Raw genomic sequence first — 19,207 nt, forward strand, 5'->3', positions numbered from 1 at the left:
CTAGTCGTCGTCTTCGGAGATGACTTCCGCTTCTGAAGACTCTTCAGAAGCCGCTTCAGAAGCTTCGCTTTCCCCCTCACTCGACTCTGAAGAGTCCATGGTGTACTTCTTGGGCGCCTGCGCTGCTGCTCGGCGGGGCCTATTCGAGGCAATAGGGGATTCCTCTATACCTAAATCTGAATTTTGAGACACACGGCACATCAGAAGTATCTTGGAGAGCTAAGTGTTGCGGCGCTGGCCCCAATGCACCACAACAGTGGTCTAAACCGAACTACGCCTGGCGGTGCCCCCGTAATTACGATTTAGACTTTTCCTACAGCACCCTTTGCTACGCAGTATTGACACGTACAAGTGACTAAGCCTGCACCAAAACTCTCCTTCAGCGTTAACATGTGGGAGACAATGATTTGACAGGTAACTGGTCTTACCTCCGCCTTTAGGTGAGTCTGATTCGTCATCGTCGGTTTCACCCTTGTGCTTTTTGGGAGTCCCACGAGGTTTTGGCTTCTGTGGCGTCGACGGAGCTGACCTTCTGGGGGTGGAGGCTTTCGATCTGTTGGCAGATCTGGGGACTGAGTCGTCATCTGAGTCCACCAACACTCTCCGCCGTTTGGGTTTGGGGGGAGTTCTCATGATTGCAGACTCCCCACAAGAGTCTCTGGAGGGATCTGCTGAATCACCCGCTGCGGTCGTTGGCACTACATCCTGTGCTGGCGTTGGCACTGCAGCTTGTGCTGGCGTTGCCACTTCAGAGGGCTTAGCCGTGGTGCTGCTGGAGGGACCGAATATCTCGTCCAGGGTCAGCTGTTTAGTGCGGACGGGGGCTAAGGAGGAGAATGAACTGCTTCCTCCCAGCCGCAGACGGTCGAGAAGGGAAAGCGACTGGATAGGAGGTGGTGCCTGTGGAGACTCTTCCGGTTTTTCTCCCTTGTCCGCTGATAACTTGGGAGTTTCCTGTGAGGCAAGTAGGGGCGGCAACCCTTGTGTGACTGTGCTGTTCGAGGTGGGATGAGCTGTGGTTAGCGGTTCCTCCTGAGGCTTCACTCCGTTTGTTTTCTTCTGTGCAGGTCTTGGACGCTTCCTTGGGGACCGATCCTCCTCGGATGAGTCGTCCGCAAGGCTCAATTCATCTGTGGATTCGCCAGTATCCTCTGACGAGCTTACGGACTCTTCTGAGCTTGACCGTACCTGTGCATTCCCAGACCAACGCACTAGTGCCAAAAACACAGTTCCACAAGAATACTCAATTGGACATACAGAAAATCTTCGCCTCTATTCGTGACGCAACACCGATTCAAGAATCGAAAGAATTCACGTCACAATACCTTCTTGCGAGCCTTAGATGTCGATTTGGCACTCCCGACTTTAGGCGCTGCTTTGGGGGCTCCTCCCTTGGCGGCTTTGGGCTTTCCCTTAAGAGCTGAGAAGCCCTTAAGACCCTTCTTGCTTTCCATTTGCCTGTGGAACGCCAAGTCTGCTTCTCGCTGCTTCATGTCAGCCGCATCCTAGAACCGGCAAGCACAAAGGACGAAACATCAGCACTAAAATACGGACAGGCGAGCTACCGTGGCCTTGCGGAGCACAGCCAAATACGGCTTGCCCGTTTTGCTGCATATAGCCCCTTTGATAGTTGTCACAGGCAGGTAGGGGCATATTTCCTGGGATATATCACCTGCTTCTCGATGGCCTCTAAAAGAGCATCCAAATCCTTAAGCCACAGAGTCCGAATGTCCGTTTGCCTTAGACACTCCAATTCCACTTCCTTATCTCGCAGTTGTCGTTTCAAATCTTCCACCTACGGCCAGCAAGAAAGCCAACAAAGTAAGAATATGTGGGCATCCCACACATTTTCCTCCATGGCCATCGATTGCAACATGCTTCTATTTTGCAGCAAAGTACCTAAACAAGGCAAAGCCTATCTATACCCCAAACTAGAAGCACAACGAAACTAGGAGGATATCTGCGCTAGGTTTATACAATTAACCAAAAGCAATCCGAACCCTGCGCCACCACTGCATCCTTTCGGCAATTTTGCGGTAGGGAAATTGCCCTATTACTTTCCCACTGGAGGCACATGTGTTGAAAATACTGTGCAACGCATTTCATGAGGCTTTACCCTTTCAGCTGTTAAACTCCACATTGGCATTCCGACGAGGTAGTCAAAGTCCGACCCGACACATCCACAGGCTGAAGGCGGTTCTTCATCGGCGCTTTCTTTGTCCTAACAGCGGATATAGAAGGAGGTGGTAACCACCCACGTTAGACATTTCGGAAATATGGAGCTGACTTTGCAATCAGCGATGCTGAGAAGGAATGCTTCAAAGCAACTCACAGATAAACCATGCTCTTGAGGAGTCTGGCGATTCAGGATGCTCTCAATGAGGCTTGCGCACTTCTTCTCCAGCTCGCGCATCGGGTCATACCCCTAAGACACCGCCGCAGGTTTACAGCTAAAGACGCATACTATCTTGGTGCCCCTTCAAAGGGATTCAAAGACTGGCTGGATTATAGGAATGAATGTAATCCTATGTCTCCCCTGAGTGTTCGTGAGGGAACAGAGTGAACAGAGTTAAAGCCACGAATTGAGGACGAAGAATGTGACAACTGTTCTCACCCACAGCTGCAACATTGGTGCCTACCTTGGCAAATAGTTCTTCTATCAAGATTTGGCGACGTTTGTTGCTCACGACCAACTCCCCCGATAGGACAGATGTGATGAAGCGGACTCTGTTGTGCAGAATGGACTTTTCCTTCTCCGACACGGCAATGAGGTATGCTTTACGTTTCTGCGACATGGACAAAACACAATGGTGAATCAAAAGCATATTTGGTTCTCCAACTAAGACTTTGCTGCTCACAATCAACATCAGCAAAAGGCGCCAGTCACCCTCCCACACCGTATCCCTTGTGTAGCGGAATATCAGTAAATTCATGCCATCCTAGATCTCACATATTCGAATCTACTTAAACTGTCAGGTGATAGTACATTCAACGGCACGTAGAGTGCCAGGTTTAAACTTCAGATGGGAAAACCGCAACCATCCACTATATCAAGGGAGAAAAGTGACATTTTGCCTTCTTCCACATGGACAAACTCGTTCTATACATTCCAGAAAGACGCCTTAAGACTGCAACAAATAAAGCTGACTGACTTCGTAGAAGGTCAGACGAATGGCAGCAAAGTCCTTCATTATCTCCAGCTCATCAGAGTACTTCTGGACCTTCCCCTCAGCGTTGAAAAGGTGATAGTTTTGCGTGCTTAAAGAAGACTTGAGACGGAAGAGTTTTACCAAAGCTTCATTATCAGATCCTTCAAGCTTTTCTGATAGGTAGCAATACACCACACACGTAACCATATGTACAACACCATCAAGGGCAACTCCCTCAGTGCAGCAAATTTCTTGAACTGAAGACAGCCTGTTGTACCTCAAAATAGTGCAGAAATATTAAATGACTAAAGAGTGACGTTGGCAGAACGTCCACTAGATGAACAAGCGTTCCGCTGCGTTAAATGCATAAATTAATCTGCCCGTGGGGAAGTGGGCCCTGAACCTAGTTGCTTAGGATACCTGCTGAAAGCTTAATGACAAATTTGATGTCTTCGTGGCTGCTGCTGTCTCTGAAATCAGATATCCACGGGTCTTTCTTGTCGGGGGTTGGAAGCTGCTCTTCCAGCCACTCCTTGTAATCCTGCAACAATGCCCTTAATACATAACTACCTTCGTTGCAAGTCTTACACATGCTTCCAGTTACACAGAAGAGCATTTACACTTAAGCCTGATGTCGCTGGTGATCTCTATCCGCACAAGCCGCCAATAATACGCTGCAGGACTATTTTTGTAATGCTCACCTGTGTCCATCGCTTGATCGGAAGCTCACTTATCTCTACAACATCTTCCCCGGTTTTCTCAATAAGGCCTATGGTCTCAAATGCGGTCTTTGTTGCATTTTCCTCAATGAGGCCTTTAAAGCCCCGGTACCAGGGCTTCATTCGAACCATTTCCTCTCCGGCAATAAACCTGGAACCCGCACATGCAAGCATGTGAAGCAGCAACAGCCCGTTCAACTGCTTGTTATTGCACAGGTGACAGACGTTGCATTATCAGGGGGTTGAATCCGTGCTTTGTGTACGTAAGGTAGACTGACCGTTTTAAGTTCGAAATGATGTCTCTAGGATTGAAGTTTGGAATAAAGGAAGACCATCCCGTTCCAATGCCTTCACTGCCGTTGACAAGTATAGTTGGGATGACGGGTACATAGTACTTGGGTTCAATTTTTTGTCCCTCTTCGTACAGGTATTCGAGCAATGGATCATCGGCCTCAGGAAAGACAAGCCGGGTGTAGGGCGCAAGCTTGGTAAAGATGTAACGGGGGGCGGATGCATCTTTTCCTCCTTCTTTCCGAGAGCCAAACTGTCCTACAGGCTCAAGGAAGTTAAGGTTGTTGCTGCCTACAAACCGCTGTGCCATGGTAATGATGGTTTGCTGCAAAGACTGCTCTCCATGGTGGTAGGCGCTCTGCTCCGCCACGTATCCAGACAGCTGTGCCACTTTCATCTCGGCTTTTGTGTTTTTCTTGAAGACAGCAAACAGCACCTTGCGCTGGCCTACTTTCCACCCGTCCACAAGCTGCGGGATCGAGCGTTCATTGTCGTATCGTGAAAATTGGACCAATTCCTTATTCACAAAATCAGAAAACGTCAATTCTCGAAGAGAATGGTCGACGAACGTTCCTTCTCTGTAACCTTGCAGCCAACGCTTTCTGTCCTCAGCCCGCTTCTTGCTGAATGCCATATCAATTAGCTCCCCATCTCCACTGCCTGGGGCAAAAAAACGCATTCAGAGTGAATTCATGAGCTCATAACATGGTAGGTTCACAATTCACACTCTGACGCAGACACAAACCACACATACAAAGGGTGCAACGGAACTACAAGCGCATCATCCTTGCATGGATCTGCTTGCCTGTCCATCGGAATTTGATTCGGTGTTTATCCAGAGCTTGAAAATAATCCTTGAACTCTCTATCTGTCGAGGTACCCAAACCCTGCAACAATTCAACGAGTCATGAGCAGCAGACTGCGGCACGTATTCGCGGACTACTTGACGCCTGTACGGTAGACTGAGTTGCCTGCTCTGTACTGTACTTCGGAGTTGAGCAGTACTGACTTTGTAGTACTTTATCTTCCATCCCGCAAGGTTTCCCGCTTGCTTCCTCCACATGTCATATTCGACAAGAGTGAAGAATGCCTTTTCAACGGAGCCTTTCGAAACCTACATACGACGGAAGACAATTAACGCAACAAGCATTTTATAGATTTGCACTTCCAGCCATCAAGTTGGCGTCAGCGAGCGTACCTTGACGATCGGAGTGACAAACTCCGTGAGGAAATGGTTGCACTGCAGCAACTGAGGCCAGTAATGGTGCAGCATGTTAATGAGCAGCCCCTTTATATGCGAACCGTCATAGTCCTGCAAGCAGAACAAGTTGGCACGCTCTAGCCAATAGCGGTTAACTCACACGAAGTGAAACAATCAATGAGAGCGTTTCGTCGGGCACACGATGCAGCAAAATACGCACTTGATCCGTCATTATCATCAGCGAGCCGTAGCGCAGACCCCGTGTGTCTTGCACTTTGTCGTTAATCTGAAGACCGAGGATCCTCAGGATATTTTGGATTTCGCGGTTTTCTTTTAACTGCTTGAAAGATGCTTCTCGCACGTTCAGCAGCTTCCCCTGGTACCACACAGCACACCCAACAAAGTTACACAAGCTCAAACTATTCCAAACACCAAGGAAAATGAAGGCACTGTGCAATCACTGGACACAATGAAGGGATCCATCCAACCATCTCGTGCAGCCAATCGATGGAGCTTTTGCATGAAAACCGTTTCTGTCATCGCTTCTACTGAACAGGCGGTGCGTGCAGAGTATTGCTGAAGCAGGCCCAAAATGGAATGCACCTTCACATTGCACAAAACCCACATCCACTCACCCTCAGAGGAAACACGCCGTACTTTTCTCGCCCCACAACGGACAGCCCCGCGAGACAAGACGTTTTAGCACTGTCACCCTCAGTCAAGATCAGCGTACATTCCTGGGCATATCGGCCGCCTGCAAAGCAAAGAAGCAAGATAACACCAGAGTACTGTGCACACGCCCAGCTGGAGGTAACAGGAACCCCGACTGCAGATATAGAAAGCGGACACAGATTCGCAACTCCTTGCACAGCCAACACAGCTCCCACAGCAGCAAGGTTGTTTACCCTGGAGCATCGGCTACGATCATAATGCCACAATGGAGCAGCCTTTGCCATGCGTGAAGGTCCAGTATGAACTATATCGGGTGAACTAAGCAACTATTCAGTTTGAACTATATCGGGTAAACTAAGCAACTAGACGAGCGGGACGTACGCAAGGATAGGACAGACGCAGAAGCGGAAGCTGCACTTACCCGCTTCGTTTGCGTCCTCCAGTTTCGATATGCCTGTCAACCGCTCTCTGCCTTTTGTCTTTCCCACTTGCATTTGCCGTCTCAGTTCGACCTAGTGAACACACTCATCCACCAAATGCTCAGCAAACTGCAGCGAAGGCAACCGAAACAAATCACGGCAAGCTACAGATCCTTGTTGGTAGCCCAATTGCATAACGGTAAGCTGCAACCTACACACGGTAGCCACCAACCGGTAGAAAGCTGACTAACCAACAAACACGTCTCAGGCAAGCACCAGAAACCATTGTCCTCCCACCTGCGCCTTCGTTTGCGCCCATAAGAGCACCCCTTCCAAGATGGGAGACTTGGCGACGGCGTTTATCGTCCTCTCGGATAGTGTGCATTTGCTGCCGAAGCGAGATACAGTGGTGGTCAATGTTTCCTTTGTCTGGGAATCGAACGCGGGGTTCTCAATGAGACACTTAACAAACACCCAAAGGTGTTGCCTGAAGGAGGAAGTGCAACAAGGGTGCACCAAGCTCATAAGCGCCCTCTCCATTTGCTCCATTTGCAACAGCTAACTGCAGAGCATTTAGAGCGCGGAACTTGCTTGTGCTGCGAGCCCATAGTTGGGCCAGGATGTGTGAGACGTACTTGACGTGTGGTGGCTTAATCTCCATGCCTCCTTTGTTTTTGGCGTTTGCCTTCTTCACCAGAGCCGCGAGAAGAGGCTCGATGACGTGAGTCACGTGGTGGCCACCCTTCGTCGTACAAATGCTATTAACGAAGGACACCTGGGAAAACGAACTGCCGTCTGAACATACAACACACCGATGAACACAGAAATGCACGCGCAGATGCTCTACAACGTACGTTTTATCCTCTCTTCTCTCGATGCCACCACTAGATGGGTGCAACCAAGATGAGATGTCACTAAAATCAGCAGCCGCAGCAGCCAGCCCTCCGCTCTGTCTGTCCGTGTGCATCTCTGTGATTGTCTCCTGTCTGCATATCTGATTCGTAGCCTGCCTCTATCTCCTTATCCTATTCAACATGAATTTGCGTCTCTGTGTTGCTTGCTCATGGATCTGTCTTTGTCGGGCCCCCCCTTACCCCTACCAACCTGTTTGGCTGATAACAACTTCCCATCGATGCATCTTTTCGTGGATCTTTATGATTTGCTTTTCTGGGGGGCTTTCATTTTCCTTGTCATCATCTTCCTTTGGTTCCGAGCCGTTTTCTCTCTCGCCTTCGTACACATCGGAATCATCGCTGGTCTCTCCGTCAGATCCTTTCTTTTTGCTCTTCCTTTTGCCCTTCTCCTTGCCTTTTCCCCGCTTTTTCCCAGCCCCCTCCCCTAAGTACAAATCCACGTAGTCCACAAAGCTGCGCACAGGCAGCCGCGTTCCGTTCCAGTACACCGCTGTCCCCGAAGTCCCTGCCAAGTCGAAGCACCGCTTGCGCACCAGGGACACCAAGTCGTCGTCCAGCCTGTGCGCGCGCGCATCATAGTAGGCGCATGGGCAGGACTGTTCACCAATACTAAGCAGGATCACGAAAAGACAGGCAACCCATGCAGACATAATGATAACTCTATATACTGCATTACTAGAATATTATTGTGGGCATGCAAAGAACATCGAACCCCTAAATTCGTACACCCTGGAACAGCACCCCGTAGGCCCTCAGATCAAAACGAGCTGCCTCTAAAAGCCCCGTTCAACATAGCATTTCGAAGCCTCACGCAGACATCCCGAAGCGCTGGAGGTCCGGCTTGAATTTCACAGAGACGAAGTCGCCGGCCCCGTTGAAAGGAGTTACGACTGGAGGGTCTTGCTTGCCCATATTGTCAGTCCAGACAACTTTTATCTTCCTGAGAAACACCAAGAAAAAGTTCCGAGGTGCCGGTGGATACAACGACGTAGAGATAGATGGACACAATGACGGAGAAAGATACACAGAGGTGCAAAGTCAGAAGGACGGCGGAACAAGCAACCACACTCAAACACGCACAAAGGCACAAAGAGCGACTAGAAGGAGAAAGGAGACAACAAACAGAAATGGCGAGCACGGCCCGACAGTAAACTCAAACGCGAAATATTCAAGTAAAGACAAGTTTGGAACGGAATCAGACCCGAAGCCCTGTATAAAACCCGGCAGCTCTGCTAGTGCCACTTCTACAGGTAGTTTTTGCTGCGACATTCAAATTGGAACACATTAGGAGGCCGGGAATGGGACGGAATCCCAACAACACAAAAGCATAGACAGGGGATACTTCAGGAGGCGCAAATGCAGCAGGCAAAGTACAACTAGGCAATGGAGACAGAGGGCAACATTCAAATTGGAACACATTAGGAGGCCGGGAAGGGGACGGAATCCCAACAACACAAAAGCATAGACAGGGGATACTTCAGGAGGCGCAAATGCAGCAGGCAAAGTACAACTAGGCAGTGGAGACAGAGGGCACTCGGCAATAGGCGCAAAACAGAGCCAAGCAGAAAACGCGGGGACAATGACACACAGGAAGTGATACAAAGACAACTGAACACAGTCCACATGAAGTTGCTTACAGTTTGCGTTTGCTGTCGGCGCATTCAACTTCGAAATGCGAGGAAAAGATGTTCGTGAGTTTTGCACCGAATCCGTTGCGGCCTCCTGTGACGCGAGCCTCGCTGTCATCGTAGTTGTCGCTAGTCAGTAGCTGGCCGAATATGAGCTCAGCCACGTATACATTGTGTTCCTTGTGAATTGCCACGGGAATCCCTGCATGCATGCAAGCATGCGCAATCGTAACAGTTGTCTCCATCTGCCTCTTGCTTGCCGGCGTCCATCACCCTGGGAAGCTCACGCTTCCAGCTTGTGCAGGTGTCCATACAATTAAACCCGCCCTCAATGACGCCTCATTTGTACAAAATGCTGACAGTCGGCGCAACAAACGGCAGCAGCAAGCCCTGTAACGCCGACCACTAGGGCTCCTCTTCCGCGTTGGATATCCTCAACAGCAGCAGCACCCACCACTACGGCAGAAGCATAGTGCGCGCATGCACTTAGTTCTTCACTGGCTAGAACCAAAACTGCATATTTGCTACGCGTCAGGAAGCTATGGAGAGAGGAAGTCGGTTATTCAAGGCCCTTGCCGCATACAATATTTACAAATATACAAACAAGTATACAAAGCATATATAATCTGAATGTTCATATGGGTTAAGACTGCTAGCTTCTCGTTTTCAATTATTCCGGTGGACTTTAAGGACAACAGGAGAAAAGGCTTTCGACAATAGCATATTCCAATAGTCCTACATGGAGAAAAAGGCCGCCCTTGAAACCAAAGGCAACCCAAGATTAGGCCCTTACCTTCTCCGTCATTCCAGACCTTAATGAATCCCTGTGCTTGATCCACAGTGACTTTGATGGCGTTCATCTTGGCCCTGGGGGCCCCTCCGCCTTCGGTCTCTCGCGCCTTCACATCTGCGGCGTTCACCAGAATCTCGTCGACGATCTTGTACAGCCCCGGGGGGAAGGAGATGACGCGCTGCTGCATGCGCATCTCCCCCTCGGGCATCACCCACACCTGCTGTGCGCTTATCTCTGTGCTTCCAATGTAGGAATCCGGCCTCAACAGGATGTGTTCTAGCTGAGACTTTTTTTGGTACCGCTGAGGGGGAATGCAGACGCACAAGCCAACGTCACAGTTCTAAGGCACACAAACGACCCTGCCAAGCTGTACATACACCCGAAACCGCATCCGCAAAACTCCCCCAACGGAAAGTACAGAGTAGCACAGTTTGCCAAAACATACCTCCGCAGATACTTACTGTACTTACGGCTAACAGGCCTCGCGGGTATGCCTCACACGTGCAGAAAAGGGTCTTACGTGAACATATATTGTGCATCTATACAAAAACTGCCTACATATACTGTTCAGATGCATTTAAGTGTCATATGCAACCGTACAACGCAAGCAGAGGCCCATTGCCTTTGGTTCATCTACGAGAAAGGCAAATGCTGCAGAATACCTCTTCAATTGTCTTCTTCGACCGCTTTCCGCCGCCCCCTGTCCTCGCAACAGGCGCCTCCTCCTCCCCGCTCTCGCTGGAACTCGCGTGCACATTTTCTGAGTCAGACGAACTCATTTTGATGCTGCTGCGGCAGCAGTTGCTGCTGCTGCAGGTGCTGCTGCTGCGCTGCTGCTGCTGCTGCTGCTGCTGCTCTTGCTGTTGCAGGTTTTGCGGCTGCAGCTGAAGCTCCTATTGCAGCTGCAACTGATGGTTCTAAAAGAGTAACAATGACGTGAAGAGAAGCAAGCAGCAGCGCCTTGTTGCGTATGGCGCCAAGACACGCATGAAGACGTCTGCAAAGAACAACAGCCGCTCCGTAACTGCAGCACTTCGGGCTCTCTAGAGCCTCGGGAAGTCCAATAGCCCCTTAATGTAGATTGCTATGGATTTGTCTCGTTCGAATACAGGAGATAAATCTGCAGCTACCGACGGTGTTGCACAACGACCCCACCTGAGGGCCAATGAAGCGTGTGAGGGGCCCCTTGAAGGAGCCTCTTATGGAAGCCTGCAGCCCGACACAAGTCTTGGGGCAATGCAGCTGTTAAATAAGTTGTGGAAACCAAGGGAGAGGAGAAAAAGGGTTTTGCAGCTGGTCCCGAGACGCCATGACCAGCCCTGAAGGCGCCACCGCAGGGCTGGCTCAGTCTGGGGGAGCGTTCACCGGCTGTCTGTAGAAATAAGGCGGATAATCACTAATTAAAACTTCATGCGGATGATAGCACCAACAATTACAAGAGTAAAAAACATTAAATCGTGCAGAAATAGTTTAACTTATGCAGCTGTTCAGGTCCAGCTGATGCCTTGCGCAGAGGACGTGCCGGGGGGATAAGAAACACACGGAAGGCAGTGCGCGAAAAGCAGCAGAACAATTAGGAGAAACGGCCGCGTTTCATTAGAAAGTACAGCTGGAAAAATATATTAATTCATTGTGATGTGACTTTATTAAGTGTTTCTTGTGGAAATCCGTACACTCTCAACCTGCAGCAACTGGAGTGCGCAGCGGCACACACCTTAAGGCCGCTCAGACAAAACAAGGGAATAGATTTTAAGTTAAACTAAGTAACCGAAAGAAAATAAATGCTATTTAATACACTTTTCTGCCTAATTCACGGAGAACAAACACGGAGGCCTCGCCGCTAGTTGACATCTTCATCTCCCAGGCCTTGGCGCCGTAGTACGACTACCCCCTTCGACGGCAGCAGCGCCTTCAGGAACACTGGAACTTTCCAACGTATGGATTGTTTTGGGGGATTGTTTCTCTTGTATTCTATTTTTGGATTTTAAAAATTCCTCGTGACCGTTAGAGCTGCTCCAGCCTCCCCAATTCTGGGCTTAGGGGCAGAAGCTACAGTGACACCTCCTGGGTGCTCGCGTCTTGGCTCCTGTGGATTTTCCGCTTCGGCGCCCCCAACATAAAAATTGTTAAGATTGCTTTGGATTTGATATATCTGTCCTGATTAGCTAGGACTTGCTGTGAATATCCCCAAAATGCCTCACCACGTGCTGGCGATGGGGACAGTATTGGCGGCCCTGGGGGCAAAGGCCGCGGGATCGGCAGTTGATCCCACGTCACTCCTTGGAACGGGAGCGGCTCCCATCAGCAAAGGCATGGGGTCGGCGCTTTTGTCTTTGAAAGCGAGCAAGTTGGGAGCAGTCACAGCGGCAGCCCCAGCCAGCTCCTTCATTGCGCATGCGGGAGATGCTGCGACAGGGGCAATGGGCGTAGGAGGTGCGGCAGCTGCGGCAGCTCCAAAGGCAGCAGCAGCTGCATCAGGAGCAACGGGTCCTGGGAAGGCAGCTGCCAGCTTAGTGACTTCCAAGGCAGCAAGTGTAACTGCGGCAGGGGGGAAGGCAGCTGGAGGTGGTGGGGCGGCCGCTGCGCATTCTTCTATGTTGAAGGTAGGTCAAAAGGCATGTTTTGTAAAGAAGAGAGGGGTGGCCTTTGGCAGGGGAAAGGGCAAGGGAGTGCAGGCCCACCGTTCTGCAGCAACGGGAGGAGGGGGGGGGAGCTCAGCGCCCAAGGCCCCCCATGCCCAAGAGCCGGCGCATGGAACAGCTGGTCCATCTACCACAGCTCATGGCCACCATCATCCGCCGCAGTCGGCACCTGGAGGCCATACTATCTCCCACACGGCTACAGAGGCCTCCCGAACAGCAGGCGGTCGGGGGTCGGGTCTCCAGGGCCCCCTGCTGGGGCAAGGGGGCCCCTCAGGCACAAATGGGGGAGCAGGGTATGCTGGGGCTCCACCAGTTGGCGCTGAAGGAGGGGAGGAGTTTATGCCTGGGCCCCTTGCAACCCACAGCCATTCAAAGTTCCTGCAGCTGCACAAGGGCCCCGCTCCCAACAGCAATGTGGCGTTCGTAGGTACGTCTTCGGCCTCTTCCACCATACCCACGGCCACCATCACCACCACCCCTGCGGCAGCATCAACTGCAGCAGCATCAACTGCAGCAGCATCAACTGCAGCAGCATCAACTACAGCAGCATCAACTGCAGCAGCAGCAGCAGCAGACCATGCAGGCGACCTCCCCGCTGCTGCCGGCCCCCTTATGCGGGCCTCGGAGTTCGGCGCGCCTGGGATCGGAGCCGACCCGGAAGCGCTCGAAGGCGCAGCAGCAGCAGCAGCATCTGGGAGCTCCAAGGGTTCTCTATTTAGAGGCTTCATGGAGGGGGCCCTTGGCATGGATAACTCAGGGGGGCAAGGCGGCATGCTGCACACCTTGTCAAGTGGGTTGGGGAACAACCTGTTCAACAATTGGTGGGGAGACAGCGCGGCGATGGGGGGGGCAGCGGCTGCCATGGGGGCTGCAGCGGCCGATCCCTCTTTGGGATCGTTCGATCCCACCATGGGGGCGCTCGATCCCACAGATATGACGGCGATGGATCCCACAGATATGGGGGCGCTCGACCCCACAGATATGGGCGATGTCACAGACATGGGAGATGCGGAGTATGTAGAAGAGCAGTCGATGGCCTTTGCTGCGCTGCTACCTACCCTCTTTGGCCGTCTGACTGGACAGGTCAAGACAGCGGGGCCCCCTCTTCCTGGAAAGTCCCGATTGGTAAGGAGTGACTCTATAGCCTCCACTGCATGCACCAGCGATGAGTCTGCCTCTGACAAACTAGACACCGAGGCCGAGGTCCTCTTCCCAGGTCGGCGGGTGTATCGGTCTCGGATGGACGACAGACAGAGCAACTATGCCGAGTTCCTCTGCTGAGGGGACCCCTGGGGCCAGGGGCACCTGCAGCCCAACCACTACTTCCCCCCAGTGTTGCATCCATGGGGAGAGGGGCCTGGGCTGTAGAGACAGACCCCTCACTCAATGTCTTACGTCTTCGATGTATCTGTGTTGTGCCGTACTTAGTTGACCCCAGGTTGGAGGGTCTCCTCACGCCTAGCCTAGAAACGCATCCAATGCGTTTCTTACCGCCCCTAGTAGCCAGTTGGTTTCCGCCCCTTCTGTGGTGTGCATGCATACACCGGAAGGTCTGCCGTGCCTGCTGCTCTTTTGAACATCAGCAGCAGGCGATATGCTAATGCAACTCAGTTGCTGGGGGGTTCTTTGCATAACCCTAGCGACTGATGCTGCTGCGTTGCCGCTTTCACGTGGAATCGTGTATCCGTAGGTACAGCTCATCTTAACAAGCAGCAAACGAATGCTGCAGGGAACGCACAGTGGCATGGCTTCTCTGCTTCCTGCAGGGAATAATCAGGAAGGAAGCAGAAGTCGGACCACCACCGCTTAAACTCGAGGTGGATATGTATCCTCAAGTGTCCGTACAGCTCGTGCGCAGTTGCTAGTACTTGCTGCGGGGCATGTCCTTGAAGCATATATGCACGTAGCAAGGAGTTCCTAGTCTAGTCTATAGGTACATTTGGTGAGGGAGACATAGGGAGGTACGACAGTTTAGAGTAGGAAGTAAAGCAAATCTACAGACTAAGTAGTACCCTGGAGGCCACAAGGGATATTTACAACAACAGTAGGTCAAATCATCGGGGCAGCAAGCACTTCCGTTCGGTCCTTCAAATAGATATACAAAAGATGCCGCTGCTGTTGATTTAGCAGTAGCAGCAGCAAACACGGAACCTACTGCACCTGCTGCTGCCTCAACAAGCCTGCAGCAAGGCGTCACTCACTTCTTCGTACCAAACAGACCGCCCCCCAGGGCGGTCTGCTGGGTGTTACCGAATAGTCCCCCACCAGTCTGCGCCGTCTTCGAGGCCCCAAAGAGGCCCACCCCCGTACCCTGGGTGCCAGTGGTAGCCCCGAAGAGGCCCCCCCCTGTACCTTGCTGGGTATTAGTCGAGGCCCCGAAGAGGCCCCCCCCTGTACCTTGCTGGGTATTAGTCGAGGCCCCAAAGAGGCCACCCCCTGTACCTTGCTGAGTACCGCTGTTGGCCCCAAAGAGACCACCAGCTGTACCCTGCTGAGTATTATTAGAGGCCCCAAAGAGGCCCCCTCCCGTACCCTGCTGAGTATTGCTGTTGGCCCCAAAGAGGCCCCCAGCACTTGCGGTGTTTGTCTGCTGCTGGGTGCTGCCAAAGAGTCCTCCACCCGTCCCCGTTGATGGGGTTGCCGCAGAGGCCCCAAAGAGGCCGCCACCTCCGCCGCTCTGTGTCGCTGTGTTGGATCCGAAGAGGCCCCCTGTGGCTGGCTGCTGTTGTTGCTGCTGAGGGTTGCTGCCAAAGAGGCCGCCACCAGTACCTTGGGTGCCGGTAGAGGTCCCAAAGAGGCCCACTCCTGTACCCGGCTGAGTAGTACTGGTGGTGCTTTGAGCACCTCCTGCTCCAAATAGACCCCCGCCTCCCGCGCTAGTGCCGAAGAGGCCCCCCCCTTTTGCCGCTACACCTCCTCCTGCTGCAGTGTTGTTCGCAGCTCCAAAGAGGCCCCCACTACCTGACGTTCCAAATAAACCTCCGGTGGCAGGGGTCCCCTGCTGCTGCTGGCCTGCGTTCTGGGTGCCAAAGAGACCACCACCAGCCCCAGAAGCCCCCCCAAAAAGAGTCGAACCGCCTCCTTGTGTGGCCCCCGCGGATCCAAAGAGCCCCCCACCAGCAGGTGTGCCGGGCTGCTGGAGGCTGCCGAGAAGTGAATTGTTATCTCCCAGGAGGGCCCCCCCGCCACCAGCGAAAGAAGCTTTGTCTCCTGCAGCAGTAACAGAAGCAGCCATCACTCCAAAAAGCTAACTAAACACCACAGCCTTTCTCAAAGCACACACGCTTAAGCGACAGCAGCAGCAGCAGGACACCGCAGCAGCAAATAGCGGTGCGTATACAAGATAATATAGCTTTACCTTGGCTGGGCTGCATTTCTGTTGTCTCCTCTTCTTCGCTGGGTGGCACCAGTTTAACTCCTGCCTGCTCGAGGGCCTCCTGGGCCTCCTGAGCTGCCTCCAGACAGACAAGCGCCTGCGGCACCAGAAACGCAGCAGTAGCAACAGCAGTATCAGAGGCAGCCCCATCCAAAAGGGCTCGCTCCAAACACAACCCAACAGGCATCCCGCTCAAGATGCTTGCTACGCGAAACAAGTACGCTTTAGAAAAATAATACAATAGCATAGGCTTCCCCCACCCACAGGGGACCGCCCTCCCGTTCCCCGGGGGCCCTTGGAGGCCCATTGGGGCCCCCCTATTGGGGGCCCATAGCAGCTTGCGCGTACCCTCTTCGACGCATTACACAGAAGGTCTCTCTGGGCTGCGACGATCTCCGCAATTAAGACGCCATCGCCCCTGCCAGAGGAGGGCCCACCACAACTTGTTGACTGGGGTGCCCCAGCAAAGCAGGGGCCCACACCTCCGCCTGAGGGGCTCCCTTCTTGGGCACAGCGGAGTTCCTGAACCTGCGCCTCCAACAGAGACAGCCGGTCGTGGGCAGCCTCGACAGACTTCAGCAGCTGCTGAATGCAGGGGGTAGCCAGTGCACACGGGACCTGAAACAAAAACAGAAACCCAACAAGCCTAAGCACTCAACCCTGAAACACCACGAGCGCAATGTCTTCAGGTGTCGGCTGCGTTCATATGTCCACAGCTCTGCAGCAACCGCGGGGGACCTTATGTTTCCATGGCTACCTGTTGCGTTCCTGGCTAGCTGTTGTTAGCTAGCTAGCTAGCTAGTTACGCGGATAAGCTTGTACCTGTAGTGGCAGAGCGCAGGGCACATCTGCTCCTTGGGCAGCTGCTCCTGCTGCTGCAACGGCGAGGTTCTGAACGAGCTGTTGATACAGCTGCTCGACTTGAAGACATAAATTCTGATTAGACAAGCAACAACAGCAACAGCAGAAGGCAGAAAATTAGGATTAGCAACAACGCATGCAGACAGTGCGCGTTTAGCCACCCCTCAGCAGCAGGGCAGCAGCAAGCATCCCGGTGTACGGCAATTCCTGGGGCCCCGCCCAATTGTCTGGGGGCCCCTTCACAGCAGCAACAACCCCAGCTGCAGCAATAGCAGCACTAGCAGAATCAGAAGCGGCAGCAGCACCCGCTTTCTCCGTTCTTACTTTATCTCTCTCCAGTAAGGGCCGCACAGCGTTGCTCTGGCGGCTCATTACAGCAACACGATGCCCTGCAGCAGCAACTCTTGCTGCTTCTGCTGCTAGACCTCCCTCTAAGGAACCGAAGGACCTGAAGCACACATCTTAAACCCTAAACCCTAAACCCTAAAACCCGAACCCTAAACCCTAGAGTTAAACTCTAAACCCTAAACTGTAAAAGTTAAACGCCAAACCATCAGAACTAAACCCTAAACCCTCAGCAGGGTCTCCTATCATGTGCATCTGCCAGCTGCCCCACAGACGTACTTCTTCAGTGCTCGTGTTTGTGCCTGCAGAGACTCAAGCTGTCTCTCCTGTTCTCTCAGGTGTATCTCCACATCCCTCGCCCCCTGAGGTAGCTGCTGCAGCACACGCCCTAAGCTTTCTAGAGTTGGCTGCCGCGGCAGCAGCGCAGCAGCACGCCAGTCAACAGAAGCAAAAGCTGCTGTGCTGATGTTGATTGCTTTCAAGTTGCTGCTGCTGCTGCCTCCAGTAGTGGTGCTGCTACCCGCATTGGTGCTGCCGCCAAACAGGCCGCCAGAACCGGTTGTCGCGGTGGTGCTGCTGCTGCCGAAGAGACCCCCGCCAGTGCTGCTGCTGCTGCCGAACAGCCCTCCTGTGTTGCTGCTGGTGGTGTTGGTGTTGGTGCTGCTTCCAAAGAGGCCGCCTCCGGTGTTGCTAGTGCTGCTGCCAAAGAGGCCCCCTGTGGTTGTCGTCCCTGCAGCAGGCTTGGCAGCCCCGAAGAGACCGCCCCCAGTTGCTGCAGCAGGTGCTGCAGCTCCTGCTGTAGTATTCGACCCGAAAAGCCCCCCGGTTGTTGTCCCTGCAGCAGGAGTTGTAGTAGCAGTGGTGCTGGGGGCCCCTGTCGTAGATAAACTACCAAAGAGACCCCCTCCTCCTGTGCCTGTAGCTGTGGTACCCGCAGTGCTGGCGCCAAAGAGGCCCCCGCCAGTAGTACCTGTTGTTGTTGCTGCAGCGGGCTTGCCAAAAAGGCCACCCCCAGTAGCAGCAGGAGCAGCAGCAGGAGTAGCGGCAGCAGCAGTAGTAGACCCGAAGAGGCCACCCCCCGTTGTAGCAGCAGGAGTTGCTGCAGGAGTAGCAGTGGACCCGAAGAGGCCACCCCCCGTCGTAGCAGCAGGAGTTGCTGCAGGAGTAGCAGTGGACCCGAAGAGGCCACCCCCTGTAGCAGCAGGAGCAGCAGCCGTAGTACTAGACCCGAAGAGCCCCCCACCTGTAGCAGCAGGAGCAGCAGCCGTAGTACTAGACCCGAAGAGGCCCCCACCTGTAGCAGCAGGAGCAGCAGCAGTAGTACTAGACCCGAAGAGGCCCCCACCTGTAGCAGCAGGAGCAGCAGCTGGGGTAGCAGTAGCCCCGAAGAGTCCCCCCCCAGTCGTGGTCGTGGCAGCAGGTGCTGCTGCGGAGGCCGCCCCGAACAAGCCGAAGCCTGTTCCCGTTGCAGTGTTGGCTGCTCCAGTCCCTGTTGCTGGTGCAGCAGCTGCTGCTGTGTTCCCGCCTCCAAAGAGGCCAGTGCCCCCCCCTGTTGCCGCTGGGGTTTGCGAGGCCGAGCCGAAGAGGCCCCCCCCTGTGCCGGCCCCTTGGGCTGCGGCTCCAAACATCTCCTCCAGCAAGTGTTAGCTCTTTTGAACCTTCCTTTGGCCTCCTACAAGAGAGGAAGAGATTTTAAGGAAGAGGGAAATCGGCTCCCACAATAAGAACTTGCACAAGGAGCCCATGCCGAGGACCTTGACCCCCACTACCAAGTAGAAGCTCTACTCCTAAGCTGTATAGCCGGTGAGGCTCCAGGGAGAGAAGAAACGCAATTAAAATAAAATGCAGGGAAAAGTGAAAACATGTAAAGAGAAGCTGCCAGAGGGGACGCGACAAGGGGCCTCTCCTTGCCTTGGGGGGGGCCTCTGCACCCAAAAGTGGGCCCCTGCAAGCCAGTGGCTTGGCGAAGAGGCTTCAAGGGCCCATCTCTGTCTTTTTAAATGCACACTGAACAATTTCCAAATTAAAATCAAATATATTTATTCCAGATTTGTGGCTCTGAAGATACAATCCTGTTAGCTGTTTAGCCGCATGCTCCATCAGGGCAAACAACACTGAGACCCACGCAGATGTTGCCCCCCAGTTACTGGCTTACGACAAGGGGCAGGGAAGGGGGGAGACAGGATGGGGGAAGAGG

General features: G+C 53.1%; 4 protein-coding genes across 4 annotated transcripts; 1 reads left to right on the plus strand and 3 right to left on the minus strand.

The window, feature by feature from the left end:
• On the minus strand, positions 1–4,838 carry EMWEY_00003610 (DNA topoisomerase 2 , related; the record flags this gene model as incomplete). Its single annotated transcript, XM_013480307.1, has 11 exons — positions 1–176; positions 429–1,188; positions 1,326–1,505; positions 1,673–1,795; positions 2,117–2,221; positions 2,333–2,425; positions 2,640–2,786; positions 3,153–3,322; positions 3,570–3,732; positions 3,851–4,019; positions 4,147–4,838. The coding sequence occupies 11 exons, from the start codon at positions 4,836–4,838 to the stop codon at positions 1–3; spliced, it is 2,778 nt and encodes a 925-aa protein (XP_013335761.1).
• Positions 4,839–4,857: 19 nt separating this feature from the next.
• EMWEY_00003620 (DNA topoisomerase II, putative) lies at positions 4,858–10,565 on the minus strand (the record flags this gene model as incomplete). The annotated part of the gene is made up of 13 exons (XM_013480308.1): positions 4,858–4,887; positions 5,169–5,273; positions 5,358–5,471; positions 5,581–5,736; positions 5,996–6,114; positions 6,454–6,544; positions 6,749–6,938; positions 7,087–7,246; positions 7,556–7,974; positions 8,177–8,305; positions 9,003–9,195; positions 9,787–10,126; positions 10,449–10,565. The coding sequence occupies 13 exons, from the start codon at positions 10,563–10,565 to the stop codon at positions 4,858–4,860; spliced, it is 2,163 nt and encodes a 720-aa protein (XP_013335762.1).
• Positions 10,566–11,978: 1,413 nt separating this feature from the next.
• Positions 11,979–13,709, plus strand: EMWEY_00003630 (hypothetical protein, conserved; the record flags this gene model as incomplete). The annotated part of the gene is made up of 1 exon (XM_013480309.1): positions 11,979–13,709. One exon carries the CDS (start codon positions 11,979–11,981, stop codon positions 13,707–13,709), a length of 1,731 nt encoding a protein of 576 aa, XP_013335763.1.
• Positions 13,710–14,625: 916 nt separating this feature from the next.
• On the minus strand, positions 14,626–18,638 carry EMWEY_00003640 (hypothetical protein, conserved; the record flags this gene model as incomplete). The annotated part of the gene is made up of 6 exons (XM_013480310.1): positions 14,626–15,638; positions 15,787–15,901; positions 16,153–16,422; positions 16,627–16,740; positions 16,990–17,113; positions 17,290–18,638. The coding sequence occupies 6 exons, from the start codon at positions 18,636–18,638 to the stop codon at positions 14,626–14,628; spliced, it is 2,985 nt and encodes a 994-aa protein (XP_013335764.1).
• Positions 18,639–19,207: the final 569 nt, after the last annotated feature.

The sequence above is a fragment of the Eimeria maxima genome, genomic scaffold (genome assembly GCF_000499605.1).
Source record: "Eimeria maxima Weybridge genomic scaffold, Emw_scaff18, whole genome shotgun sequence".
Taxonomy (NCBI): Eukaryota; Apicomplexa; class Conoidasida; order Eucoccidiorida; family Eimeriidae; genus Eimeria; species Eimeria maxima.